The sequence below is a fragment of the Balaenoptera acutorostrata genome, chromosome 2, assembly GCF_949987535.1.
Source record: "Balaenoptera acutorostrata chromosome 2, mBalAcu1.1, whole genome shotgun sequence".
Lineage (NCBI taxonomy): Eukaryota > Metazoa > Chordata > Mammalia > Artiodactyla > Balaenopteridae > Balaenoptera > Balaenoptera acutorostrata.
Genome location: NC_080065.1, coordinates 66,042,501 through 66,056,636, shown reverse-complemented (window position 1 = coordinate 66,056,636; position 14,136 = coordinate 66,042,501). Strand labels below are relative to the sequence as shown.

The 14,136-nt window shown below is 39.4% G+C and overlaps 1 protein-coding gene across 2 annotated transcripts in view; it reads left to right on the top strand.

Moving 5' to 3' along the window:
* Positions 1–11: 11 nt before the first annotated feature.
* Positions 12–14,136, top strand: part of DMGDH (dimethylglycine dehydrogenase) — a 67,698-nt gene continuing 53,573 nt past the window's right edge. Inside the window, exons 1-5 of one of the 2 annotated variants that reach the window (XM_007175873.3) lie at positions 12–174; positions 1,089–1,263; positions 9,325–9,423; positions 10,881–11,045; positions 13,754–13,958. In XM_007175873.3, the coding sequence (XP_007175935.1) occupies positions 89–174; positions 1,089–1,263; positions 9,325–9,423; positions 10,881–11,045; positions 13,754–13,958 (730 nt within the window). In that variant the 5' untranslated portion in view covers positions 12–88. The remainder of the gene's footprint in view (positions 175–1,088; positions 1,264–9,324; positions 9,424–10,880; positions 11,046–13,753; positions 13,959–14,136) is intronic. The other variant, XM_007175872.3, reaches the window with a different exon arrangement.

Sequence of the window (14,136 nt, the reverse complement as noted above, 5' to 3'; positions counted from 1 at the left end):
CAGCGCCTCCCTCCGGCCCCGCCGCCCCGGCTGTCTGCTGGCTTGGGAGTAGGTGCCCGCGCCCTCGCCCTATGGCCTCGACCTCGCCATGTTCCGCTCGGGCGCGCTGCGGCTGCGGGGCTTCCCGCTGCGGGGCTCGCTCGGCCGCCTACGCTCCGTCTGCGGCCGCGAAGGGTGAGTGGGGCCGGGTCTGCGCGGAGGCCCGCGGCTGGGCAGCTGCGGGGTGCGAGCGCAGGGCTGAGGCGGTCTTCGGGTTAGGGGTGCTTCCGACCCCGAGAAGTGGGCATTCGGCTTTCTTCTCGAATTATGTGTGTTCTTTTCCATGCACAACCGTTCAAAATGAGAATATCAAAGGGTTCCTGGTGCAAAGACTCTCCTACCCCCATTCCCTTCCCCAGTCAACTGTTAGCAGTGTCTTCTGTATCTATCCAGAGATGGTCTATGGGGAGGCAAACGCAGGTGTATATATGGTCTTCTTTGACTGACTTATACCTTGCTTTTTACAATGCGTCTTGGAGAAGCTCATGATCTAGCTAGGAAGACAGACATGCAAATCAATATATCAAGCCACTGAGCAATCTTTATAATTAGAGAAGCAGGTACATGGTGAGAGGACGTTGAGCGAGGAAGAGCATTGTACTCCATCTGGCTCTCTTCAGCCTGGAAAACACTGGAGGGAGGAGGTGATCCAAGATTTATAGATAATGGACTTCATGATGATTATGGGTTTTTTTTTTATGGAATAAAATGTTTATCAGTGTGTTTTTAAAGTAGACTGAGAAAAATTATTCTCTAGATTTCTTGGAGAAAAAGAAGTCATCTGTTCAATTCTTTAGCTCTATTAAGTATCTACAATGGGTCAGAATTAGGGGAATGGGGTTCAAATGCCTCCTCCTCCCTCCCCCAACCAGGTTGCCTAAGTCAGGTTGAGGCTCCCAAATGATTGTCAGCACGTGTAACTCTCACAGGCACTAGATGTTAAGTACTGGAAGAATAAGTAAGGAGAATCACACTAGTCAGAAAAAAAACCAAAAAAACTATAACTATTATAGCCTAGTAAAGCTACTATTTAAAAAAATGTCTTCCAGAGAAGAAAACCCACCCTTACGTGCAGAAACAAGATGGAAAGACAGAGCAGAAACAGTGATAATTGGAGGTGGCTGTGTTGGTGTGAGTCTGGCTTATCACTTGGCCAAAGCAGGCATGAAAGATGTGGTCCTCCTGGAGAAATCGGAGCTCACTGCTGGATCTACCTGGCACGCAGTAAGAAAACCATCTCAACACTGTCATATGCACTGAATTGTCACTTGTGCAATTGATTTTTTTTCCCATTCACAGCTCCCCACTGAGAGCTCTTTAGAGTGAGTTCCCTTTCCATAACGTTGGAAGGTGCAATTGCAGTTTAGTTGGTATACTTTAAGGGGGTGATCAACATTTATGATGTTGAAAATCATGAGAAGATAATCTTGAACATATGACTCTGGATTCAAATCCTGACTCTGTCATTTTCTACTTATGTGACTTCTGGCAACTTACTTAAGTTTCTAGTTCCCAATGTGTAAAATGGGAATATTAATAGTACCTACCTAATAGGGTTGTGATGAAGATTGAATTAATATGTGTAAAGTTATTATGATAAGTGGTTAGTAAATGTTAGCTTTTGTACCGAAGGATAGTGGCTCGGTGATCCTGAATACAGGCCTGAGACCTTTACCTACGTCCCCTCACCTGGCTTTAGTGATCCTTTTATGTTTATTGATTTATGATTTTAAGCTAGTGCTGTGAGACAACAGCTTGGCTTCATGATGGCTTAACTATGAGGGCTGAGAACATACAACACAGCTTTCATGTTGTGTTAAATGGAACACACGACCCAGTCAATCTCGCCTATTTAATGGTATGCATAATTGTTCCAGTGCTGTATAATAATTGGGCTTACATTGAAAGCTGCTCAGGTAAATGAGGTGATTGACACTGCTTTCATACTGCCAAACCAATTATTTCTGAAGTCAGCTAAGATGGGAGAGGAAGATTTTATGACTGCAGGTGCCATTTTTGTTTGGAGGAAGAGTTGAGATAAACAACAGGGTCCTACTGTATAGCACAGGGAACTATATTCAGTATCCTGTAATAAACCATAATGGAAAAGAATATGAAAAAGAATATATATATGTATAACAGAATCATTTTGCTGTATACCAGAAGCTAACATAACATTGTAAATCAACTATACTTCAATTTAAAAAAAAGTTGGGTAGTGTTAGCTTCTGCTCAACACCCCTTTCCATCATTAGCTTTCCCCTACTGAGACAAGAGGGAACCCTGCTTTTAGGGGCCTTCTGACACCCAGAACCTGCTCACGGTAAGGGATAGAGTTGGATCTCCTGCCTCCAGCTTGAGTTTCGGGGAGATTGATGCCCAGACTTAAGCCCGGTTCGCCCCAGAGTTCCTGTGGTCACATAGTCAGACCACACCCACCAATTGGATGGAGACTTCTAGAAAAGCAGCATCAAGCCCTACTCCTCTTCCTTCTTTCTTCTCCTGCCAGCCCCCTCACCCCTCAGTCTGGGAGGGAGGCCCAGCTACCTGGTCCTCCCTGAGTGTCTTTTCTGAGTCTCCATAGGCACATTTGTCTCTTGTGTCACCAGTTCTCCATCAGCTTGCTTCCTGCTACCTGGAGAGAGGGGTCCAGGAAGCCACTGACCCTTCTGGCTCTTCTCCCTTCCCTGAACTAGACTTTCTATGCAGATTTCCTTTTATCATGGAACAGAAAGCCTGCATTTCTCCCACAGCTCTCTTATGACTTCTTTGTAGTGGACATTCGGTCAGTCTTTCAACAAATATTTATGAAGAGCGTATGTTGTGTCAGGCCAGCACTGTTCTAGGAGGTGAGGGCACAGCGGTGCGCAAAACAAAGCCCCTGCCCTCATGGAGTCACATTCTGGTGGGGCAGATGGAAAAAACGCAAATGATGCTCTAGAGTAATCAGCGCCAGCAGAGTCGAGCGGGGTAAAGGGATGAAGACTGATGGGGGTGGAGGAGCCTGGAGGCTACTTCGAAAAGGTGACACTTGAGCAGAGACTGGGCAGAAGTGAGGGAGCAAGGGGGCCATGAGGCTGTCCAGGTAAGAGCATGTGAGCAGAGGGAAATTTTGGCAAGTGGGAATATCCTGAGAGGGAGGGCTTACACCCTTTTAACACTTCCGGATTGTTAAGGAGGGTGTACACTTTAATATTTTAATAACTTTTTTGTTCATTTAGAGTGGATTGACTTGATGTAACCTGCATTTTAGTTACTAGAATAACTAGGATAACTAGAATCCCTGAATATTACTTCTTAAACATCCCATGAATAATAATAATAACAATAAAGCAACATATCCTTAGCCTAAGATCTTTTAAGAAAAGTGGGCAAAGTTTTTAAGATGATGGCTTCTTCTTACAAGTCAACTGTGCAAAATAATTTCCCCTTAAGCAGAGAGATACCAGAATGAGTGGAAAAGGCATTTTTCTGCTTTGTGAACAAAGTAGTAGGCTCTGGTTCACAAAATGAGATTCATGCAGTGTGAGCTCAAGATGGACTCAGGCATCAGAAGCCAGGTTATTTGGGCCCCTACAAATAAAGGAAAAGAAAACTGGATTGCCCTAGGAAGCTGATTAGAGGATTTCTTGCAAACAAGGGGGTCTCCCACCAAAGACCATCCTGAAGAAATGCCACAGATTAGAATTTTTTTGAGGTATAATTGACATAATAGTTTCAGGTGTAGAACATAATGATTTGATATTTGTATATATTATTGTAATGATCACAATAAGTCTGGTTAACATCCATTACCACACGTAGTTACAAAATTTTTTTCTTGTGATGAGAACTTTTAAGATGTACTCTCTTAGCGACTTTCAAATATACAATACAGTATTGTTAACTGTAGTCACCATGGCATACGTTCCATCCCCAGGACTTCTTTATCTTATAACTGGAAGTTTGTGCCTTTCGACCCCCTCCACCCATTTCACCCCCCTCACCACCCCTGCCTCTAGCAACCATGAATCTGTCCTCTGTATCTCTGAGTTCCATTGTTTTGTTTGTTTGTTTGTTTTTAGATTCTGCATGTAAATGAGATCATATGGTATTTGGTATTTATAGTTCTTTGTCTTGTTTTATTTAGCATAATGCTGTCAAGTTCCATCCATGTTGTTGCAAATGACAGAATTTCCTTCTTTTTTATGGCTGAGTAATATTCCATTATATATATATATACGCCACATTTTCTTTATCCATTCATTTTTTAACACAGAGAAATTTTGGAGCAGATATGAGAATGTGGACGTTTTGGGGGGCCAGCTGAAGGGGCAGACTACAAAAATAAAGGCAGTCTCACTGAAGAATAACATGTGCTCAAGGTTAAACATTTCTGGAACATGCAGGAATCAGATGCGCTGGGGAGGAGGGCACAGCTTGCAATGTGCATATTAAAATGGAATCACAAATCCAATAGTCTTGAAGTTTTGCTGGATTTTAACGAGACTGTTTTGTCAGCACCCAATACTACTGCTAATATAGAACATTTCTTGCAGGATGGAAGGAAAGGGGAGAGAATGGAGCAAGAAGCAGTTTTGGCATATGGGGTCCCCAGGAGAGGCTGCCCCTGAGAATGGTGCCAAAGTGGATGTTTTGGAGGGCTGAGGACTAAAGATGCAAGATTATCCATTTGGGGTGTAGGAAGACAATGTTAGACCTTTCTATTTATTTTTATCTAAAAATATAAGAAAGACATTAAGCTTTACTAATCTTTATAAATAGCCCTCACCTTTGATGTGGGTGACATGTTGTGTATGATACCAATGCTGCCTAAGGGAGAGGTTGGTGCTGTACAATGGGAGTGTCCTCATTCTTTCTTTTGTCTTCAGTCTGTCATGACGTATTGCAGATCACATGCTATAGGATATCAATGTTATGATCGATTTTATAGAAACAAGGCTTTAAATAATATTATTTGTGATGAAAGGGAGAGGGAATGACCTTGAGAGTGTTGTACTACACAGGGGTTTGTTGGTTATCCCATAACAATAATCAAAAGAGTTGTAAAACTTAAAGTTTTTCTTTAACAAAAAGACAAGTGTCCCCACTTTGGTGATCTTTGTAGCGATGGAAGTGGCTGCCGGTCATTCTATGTAGTAGATACATACAAAACAATAGATGCAGTTTATTCCTTCAAAGTCAAGGTGATGCTCACAATAAGTGAAAAATAATTTTTGGAAAATAGTCCTGTTGGAAAGAAAGCATTTTGAGAAGGAGTGTTTGGAAATGTTGGTATCATTATTAGATTTTTCTGGCCAAAATGATATGTACCACCTAGAAAAAACTCTCGTACATGCAAGAGATAAATTTAAAGTTAAGTTTAAACCCATTTAACATTTTCCCAAATGAGGAGTTTCAGTGGGTTTGTACCCATTTTTTAAAATGTAAAATGCAATACCTCCCAATTAACTTACAACACCTGATGGACAAGAGAACGTGAAACATTAATAGTCAAATTTCAGTAAAAACCTTTTGGTAGGCGGTGATGGGAATGGAAGAAGTGGCATCAAGATACAGAGTGTACAGCCAAGAGGGGGCACTTCTCCCACTTACATCTTTGTATCATTGACAGATAGCTTCTTCAGCTATCACAGCCATTCAAACCATCGCAAAAGAAAACACACCAAGAAATTAGACCTTCAAATCGCTGTTTTACCAACATTAATCCAACATATATATTTTAGTAATATAAAATATTACATAGCCCTTGCTAAAATATTAATAAGCTTAATATTCAAAAGCTTTTCTACACAATAAATTTTTAAAATTCAAAAACCTTTCTGCACAATCAATAAAGCAAGAATTATTTACAATATTTAATTCATTTCCAGTTGTTTTTGTGTGTTTTATGATCTCTGCTAATATAGTAATACATATTTATATGTCATGTGGGAATAAAGAAATACACATATTTTAGTGAGTATGCTCAAATGTTTTTATTGGATGCGAGTGCATAGAAGCACTGGGATATGGGAAGGCTTGAGGTCAGTCATTGGGCTTTTTGAGGCTGTAGAGGCTCATGACAGAGCGGGAAGGATTATTTTTTTTTTTTTTTTTTTTTTTTGGGAAGGATTATTAAAGAGAGAGAGAACATCACTAACTTTAGCATCCATGGATGATTTTTCTAACTGCATCATTCCTTTCATACTTATTGTTAGTCTGCTAGAAGGAAGAGCTTTCCACTCTCCCTACTTATTTATTTATTTATATCAACAAGGATTTATAAATTCTTATTTTATTCAAAGGGTTATAGTTCTTAATGATTATTCTTGTTTTTAAATTGAAGTATAGTTGATTTACAACGTTGTGGTAATTTCTGCTGTACAGCAAGGTGATTCATTATACATATTTATATTCTTTTTAATATTCTTTTCCATTATGGTTTATCACAGGATATTGAATATAGTTACCCGTGCTATACAATAGGACCTTGTTGTCTTAATGATTATTCTTGTCTGTGTTTCATCTTCCCTCTTTTATCTTCTCCGCCAACTATAGTCATTTTCTTTCTTCAAATCGAAAGTAAGCCCCTGCCTGTCCTCCATGAAGCCTTCTGTGATCCTTCCAGCATCTTCTCTTCTCTTAGTTCCCTTAGTTCTTGTGTCTTTCTTTCTGTGCTCTGGCACTTAATCATATGCTCTTGATTTCATTGTTTCATGTATGAAAGTTTCATGACCCCAATCAGACTATAAAATCTTGAAGGATAAGAACAGTGTTTTTCTTCTTCTTCAAACTTCCCACTTAAAATATCCTTGCTGAAGCCCAGAAAGGAAAAGCATTGTACCGTTCTTCCACCCCATGCCGCAGGACTGGCACACAAATTAACAATAAATACCGTGCAGGACATTACATTCAAATAACTCACAACAAAAGCACAGATACGGTTGACCCCAACTTTTTTTTTTTTTAATTTTTAAAATTTTATTTATTTATTTATTTATGGCTGTGTTGGGTCTTCGTTTCTGTGCGAGGGCTTTCTCTAGTTGCGGCAAGCGGGGGCCACTCTTCATCGCGGTGCGCGGGCCTCTCACTATCGCGGCCTCTCTTGTTGCAGAGCACAGGCTCCAGACGCGCAGGCTCAGTAATTGTGGCTCACGGGCCCAGTTGCTCCGCGGCATGTGGGATCTTCCCAGACCAGGGCTTGAACCCATGTCCCCTGCATTGGCAGTCAGACTCTCAACCACTGCACCACCAGGGAAGCCCCATGACCCCAAATTTTAAACACAGATTAAAAGACAAAAACCGGTTGATTAAAAATATAAGGAATACAAAAATTATATATATATGTGTGTGATTTTATACCTGACAAAAAATTGAGCTCAGAATTTGCTTCTGACTGTCCTGGCAGCAAGGAAACTAGGGTTGTATGAATTGTTCAGTAGAAATAGTTATAGCATTTCAGGAAGAAAGACCAATTTTTCCTTGACCAGAAATTCCTAGAAGAATTTGTTCCCTAAAAAAAGGATATTGAGCTAAATGTTTTGAGTAAGAGCTTTACAAAACAAACCGATGTGACTCTTTCAGAAGAGAGATCATTAACTCATTCTATGAAAACAGCTTTCCAGGGTGGGGAAGAAGATTGATGTAGTGTAGATATATCATTTTCGGGTGGTCTGGCTTAACCTAGGTTAAACTTAGAGGATCTTGAGGAGTGACTGGTGAACAGAACCCTAGGCCCAGGCTTGTGAATATCCATTTTCTCAACTGACACGAGATATATTGAAAACAAAATTGAGTTCTCTAGAAGATACCTGAAGGCCAGAGGTTCTCTATTATTGAACTAGAAAACTTCATATCACACTAGATACCAAGCATGTAAAGAAGGATGTGATATTTGGCTGAAAGTTAGGGAGCCTGACCCACAGTTGCCTCATTATGGGGCTGTGCTATGAGGGGACCTATGACGTTGGGCCAACACTTTTCTCAGAAAAGTAACCAAATGCTTGAACACGTACTTGATAGGCACGGAGGATTCTGGTCCATAAAGGATCACTGATGAACTTTAATGGCGAGGTTTTTTTTTTTTTTAATTGAAGTGCAGTTGATTTACAAAGTTGTGTTAGTTTCAGGTGTACAATAAAGCGATTCAGTTATACATATATATTCTTTTTCAGATTCTTTTCTATTATAGGTTATTACAAGACATTACAAGACTTGTGCTACATTGTAGGTCCTCACTGTTTATCTATCAATATTTTATATATAGTAGTATGTATCTGTTAATCCCAAACTCCCAATTTATCCCTCCCCCGGCTCTTTCCCCTTTGGTAACCATTAGTTTGTTTTCTATGTCTGTGAGTCTGTGTCTGTGCTGTAAATAAGTTCATTTGTATCACTTTTTTTAGATTCTGCATATAAGTGATATCAGGAGAACCAAATGCCCAACACGAAGAACTTTATAAATACTCCCAAACAGACTTTATTTTAAATAGATTGTATTCGGATGAGCTTTCCAGGATAAATTAGCTGCTGAATGGGGCCCCAGACACTTAACTGAGAGAACCTGCTTCATATCATTGCTTAGAATTCTTTGTCTGGAAACTATATTGCATCTGCCAGAGTTGATAAAATGGGTTTGGCAGGTAATATTTAGATATTTTCCTGAGAGTGATGATTCAATATTTATTCAGGAAATGTTTGCGGGATATAATCTATGTGCTCATTCATCAACTGGTTAAGCTATGACAAAGGTCTGTTCACCACTCAACAGGCTCTGATTCCTAGGAATGTTCCACTTCTTCAATTTTGGAAATTTCAAGAAAGAGAATAGGAGGGCCGCTCGATTCAAAGGAATGGTGGGGATCGGGACAAGGAAAACTTTTTGCTTGCTTGTTCATATTCCTTCTCCTTAAGGGAGCACACGCTTTGTTGGTTTGAATCCACATTGTATGCCGTCCCCCCATATTCTTCCTAATAGCGTACATTCCTAACCTAAGTGATTCCATCTAAGTCATCCCATTTCTGAATCTGCGAACAATTCTTACCCTAATAACTTTTAGGGACTTACTATATATGTTTGTTGGCTGGCTCTCACATTATTTATGTGGTTCAAGTGGGTTCTTATAACTGTCACGAGCCTTATGCAGTGTGCATTCAAACTGGTGCTGATGTGTTCTCATCCCAGAGGACTGGCTGGAGCTTGTCAATTTCTTGCCAGTAGTAAATTACTAAGTAAAAGATAAACTATCAACATTTTGAGAATGTTAATTTTTTTCGGTATTTCCTTTCCTCCCCACTTTTAAGGCAGGTTTAACAACTTACTTTCATCCTGGAATAAACTTAAAGAAAATACATTATGATAGCATCAAACTTTATGAGAAACTGGAAGAAGAAACCGGACAGGTAAATACATTTAGCTTGAAATTGTCTTTTAGGTCAGTTTCTTAGAGATACATAAGATTACTGAAGGATTTTGATATCATCATGTATCGCTGTGTGTAGTGACAGCCGTGGCATGTGAAATGTGGTAGAAGGTTCTGATGAGAGTTTAAGATGAGAACCTCTAGAGCTTGCTTTTCAATCAATTTAATTTCTTGAAGTGTATTACCCATGTAATTATCTGCTCCTGATTTTTTAAATGAGAAAAGAATAAAAAGCAGCTTTCAAAAATATCTTTAGTCAGCTGCTGTATCTAGAAACTAAGATATCACAGCGTTTCTGCACTGGATTGCAAAGGATCTGACAACTGTACATGCCAGATTGTCACATGCCTTTGAAAAGTACTTCACTAAAAGCCCCTCACTTTTATTTTTATCTCTTCTCATTTGTATTAGTACTTTCAAAGTAAAGTGGCAGGCAAAGAGTACCCACAGACTAAGACTGAAGTCTACTTAAAATTTTCATGCTATTTCCCTTGCCTAAAACCATCACATGGCTCCCCACAGTCTACAGGACAAAAGCCAAAGAAGAAGAAGGGCCTTCATTAGCTAAGCCCTGCCTGCCTTTCCAAGGTTTTCTCTTGCCACTCTTTGCTATGCTCAGATGCTTCAGCTATTCTTAATTACGTACAGTTCTAGAATGAGCTGGGCTGTCTGCCTGAGACAGCATTCCCTCTGGTCCCCATTTCAGCATTCACCTTCCACCCTTTCCCGGGGGGCGTCTCCTTTGAGAAGACATCCTTGACTTTGTTCACCCAGCAGTCAGGTGGAGCTGAGGGCATATCTCTTGGTTCTAAGAACATGTGTGCACATACCTCTTATAATACGAATCCCTCTCAATGGTGATTGTTGCTTTACTGATTGGTCTTTCCTACAGATTCCAAGCAACCTGAAGATAATGACTGCATCTTTGATCACTGTCACCCAGGGCCTTGTTGAGTGCTTGGCCAACTAAAGGACTTCAATAAATGCCAGATGAATGTTTATTTCAATTCACACTTAATCTCCTCACTGCAGCATTCCGATTCTTCATGTTCCCTCTTCAAATCCTTTGTCTTTCTTTTTTTCACATAATTTTCTTGCACTCTGTACATGAGCACTATCTCATGTTGTAATTATGCATTTAGCTGTCCATCTTCACCTATAGACTGTAAGCTCCATCCAGGCAGGATCTTCATCTCTCTTGTTCACAACAGCATCTCTGGGGCTTAGCATAGTGCCTGGCACAGAGGAGACACTTAGTAAATATTTGCAAAATGAACATCTTTTCATATGATGTAAATATGGTATATAGCTATCACTTTCACTGCATAGTGAATCTCTTTTCTTACACACCTTCATTTTCATTGTGCTGGAGAAGAACCATGTTTGAGTGCCAAATAATGATTTATTTATGAGTTTTTACTGGCATTATTGTCACAGGTGGTGGGATTCCATCAGCCAGGTAGTATCAGAATTGCTACAACTCCTGTAAGGGTAGATGAATTTAAATATCAAATGACTCGGACTGGCTGGCATGCAACGGAACAGTATATTATTGAACCTGAAAAAATACAAGAGATGTTTCCTTTACTCAACATGAATAAGGTATTTATCCTAAGGGCATTTTTTTTTTTACCATTTGTTGATTTTAATTAAGATCAGAAAATGTTATTTTAGAAACTTAATTAGAAAAACTTTGTGCACACATTTTGAATGTTAAAATCAGATGATTAATGCTGGAATTTGGGTAAATTATAAGATGGGCTATTATGTTTGCTAAATACAGTAAAGGTAATGAAAAATCTTATTAGCTTTCTACCTATTACAACTGAGGAAACATTTTCAATACCTCTCTATTACTGTGTCCCCCAGATCTGGAGGTTTCTATAATAAACCTTCTGTTTGAGAAATGCAGAGAAGACAATAACCAGGTGTGACAAATGTGTATATAGAAAGACTGTGTTACTCACATTTTTTTTACAAAATCAAAGGTAAAAGTACATGTTATATTGCTACACAGATATCACCTAACTCATAGCTGTACTACCCTGACAGGTATTGATCTAACCAAATTTAGCTGAGAAAATCCACTTGGGAATTTAGTGTCTTTTTGCTGGGTGATAACCCCATCTGAATAATAATAATAACAATGACTAAAACTGCACTACCTAACACTACAGCACATACTTAATGTACTAGGTATTATGCAAAGCCATTTACATGTATAATCTCATTTACTCTTCACAATAATAATAGAAGGTATAGATTATTACCAAACAGGAAATTGCAGCTTAGATAGTTTACATAGTGGGCCCGAGCCCATCCAGCTAGAAAGAGCTGGAGGAGATTTGAACCCAGGCTTTCTGACTCCTTTGTACATATGCTACCTAAGGGTACAAGGTGGAGCTGTTCAGGGAAGCAGAGGTTTGTGTTTCTCCCCAGTGTAGTATCTCTGACGCCTAAGGGTTCATAGCGTTGCTCTGGGAGCTGGGTTGTTAGCCCCTGTGAGTCTTGACAGGTTGCTGGCACTCCCTTTTCAGTAGTTTTGTGTGATGCCAATGTGGTGGCAGATTCGTGTTGCATTGCATTGTCTGCGTTAAAATTCTGCCACCACTGCCAGGAAGGATATTCTTATATCTGTTTATATGTCAATCTTGAGATGCTCTGCTGGAAGTTCTCACCATCACAGATTTTTCTCAAGGACATTGGGCAATGGAAATATGTGGGAAGAGTATTCCCTGGCTCTGGGCAGGGTGCCAAATCAAATAGATCTAGGGTCACTGCATAAGGACATATCCATTATAAAACACCAAAGTGATGTTTAGAAGTCTACAGTAATACAAATTCCATTAAAACCAAAAGTTTCTTGCACTAAACCTATAACAAGAGATTGGATTAGTAATCCAAAACTTCCCACAAAGAGAAGCTGGGGCCCAGATGATTTCGCTGGTGAATTCTACCAGACATTTAAAGAAGAATTACTACAATTCTTCACAAACTCTTCCAAAAATAGAAGAGAATTGAACACTTCCCAACTTATTCTGTGAGGCTAGAATGTATTGCTGTGATACCAAAACTAGACAAAGACATCACAAGAAAAGAAAGACCTGTATCTCTTATGAATATTGATGCAAAAGTCCTCAACAAAATACTAGCAAACTGAATTCAGCAACATATAATAAGGATATTTTTAGCATAACCAAGTGGAATTTATCCTGGCTATGCAGGGTTAGTTTAACATCTAAAAATCAATCAATGCAATATTGCATGAATAGAATGAAGGACAAAAATACATCATCATCTCAATAGATGCAGAAAAAAAATTGACAAAAGCCTCTTGACCATACTTGGTGCTTAATAGATTTTTGTTGAATGGGTGAGAACTAACTGTACTATTTCAGTGCTCCCTCCTTGTTTCATCTGAGTTTTATTCTTCTTTGTTTCCCCCACAGTACCTCAAGCCCTAGCACAAAGTAGGTATTTAAGAACTAGTTGTTGATGACTGAATCAAGTATACATTTTCCTGACACCAGATATATATTTAACGTGTGAATTTATTAACAGTATTAAACAATTAAATATAAATAATTAATCAATTAGTATTAGATTTGACTGCAAATGTTAGAAACCAAAATAATAATGCTTAAACAAGATAGACGTTTATTTCTCTTTCATTTTGGCAGTCCAGGGCTGAATGGTGGCTCTTATCCATGAAGACTTCAGGGATCCAGTTGCCTTCTGGATCATTGCTTTGTCATTCCTAGGATGTGACTTCTTTGTTCTCACTCCAAGATGGCAGCTAGAGCACCAGCCATCATGTCTGCATTCCAGACAGCAGAATGGAGGAAGGGACAAAGAAGGGACAAAGGGCATATGCCAGTTGTCTCCTTAAAATGGTTCATGTGACCATGCCACTTTCATTTGACACTTTCATTTGCATTTCATTGACCAGAATTTAGTGATAGTTTTAGCTACTATCTGGAACTAGTAGCTGCCAACTATTGGAAACTCTTTGTTCTTAGTGGTTATGTGTCTAAATAAACATTTGGTTTCCATTGCTTTGTGGGGAAGGGGAGAATAAATGTTAGAGACAATTGCAAGCCTCTGTCAAATAGCCTGTCTACTTAACTCTCAATGTGAGTCCTGCCTAGCTCTGAGCTTGGACATAGGAAAAAAAAAGTGGAGACTGATCAATCTGATGCCATGATGCATTTTTCAAGTCCAGTTTTGCTAAACATTTGCTGGCAGGATACAGTTACACTAAGTGAGTATATGTATTCATTTGAATATTGACTCTTTTGTGATCGATTTAGATTTTAGCTGGACTGTATAATCCTGGAGATGGTCACATTGATCCTTACTCTCTAACTATGGCCCTGGCTGCTGGGGCTAGGAAATATGGTGCCCTTTTAAAATATCCTGCACCGGTGACTTCTTTGAAACCCAAGTCAGATGGAACATGGGATGTTGAAACACCACAGGGATCTATGAGAGCAAATAGAATTGTGAATGCTGCAGGTAAGCGTCATTTAAAAAAAAAAAATACTGTTTTTTTTTTCAAGTGGCAAAGAAAGAAGATATTTAGTCATAACGTAATGTTTTATACCATGAACATTGTTATGAAACACCGTGGTACTCCCATGGCGAACATTTTGTCTGTTTCTGAGCTACAAAGCTCTCCCTCCATCACCTTGCT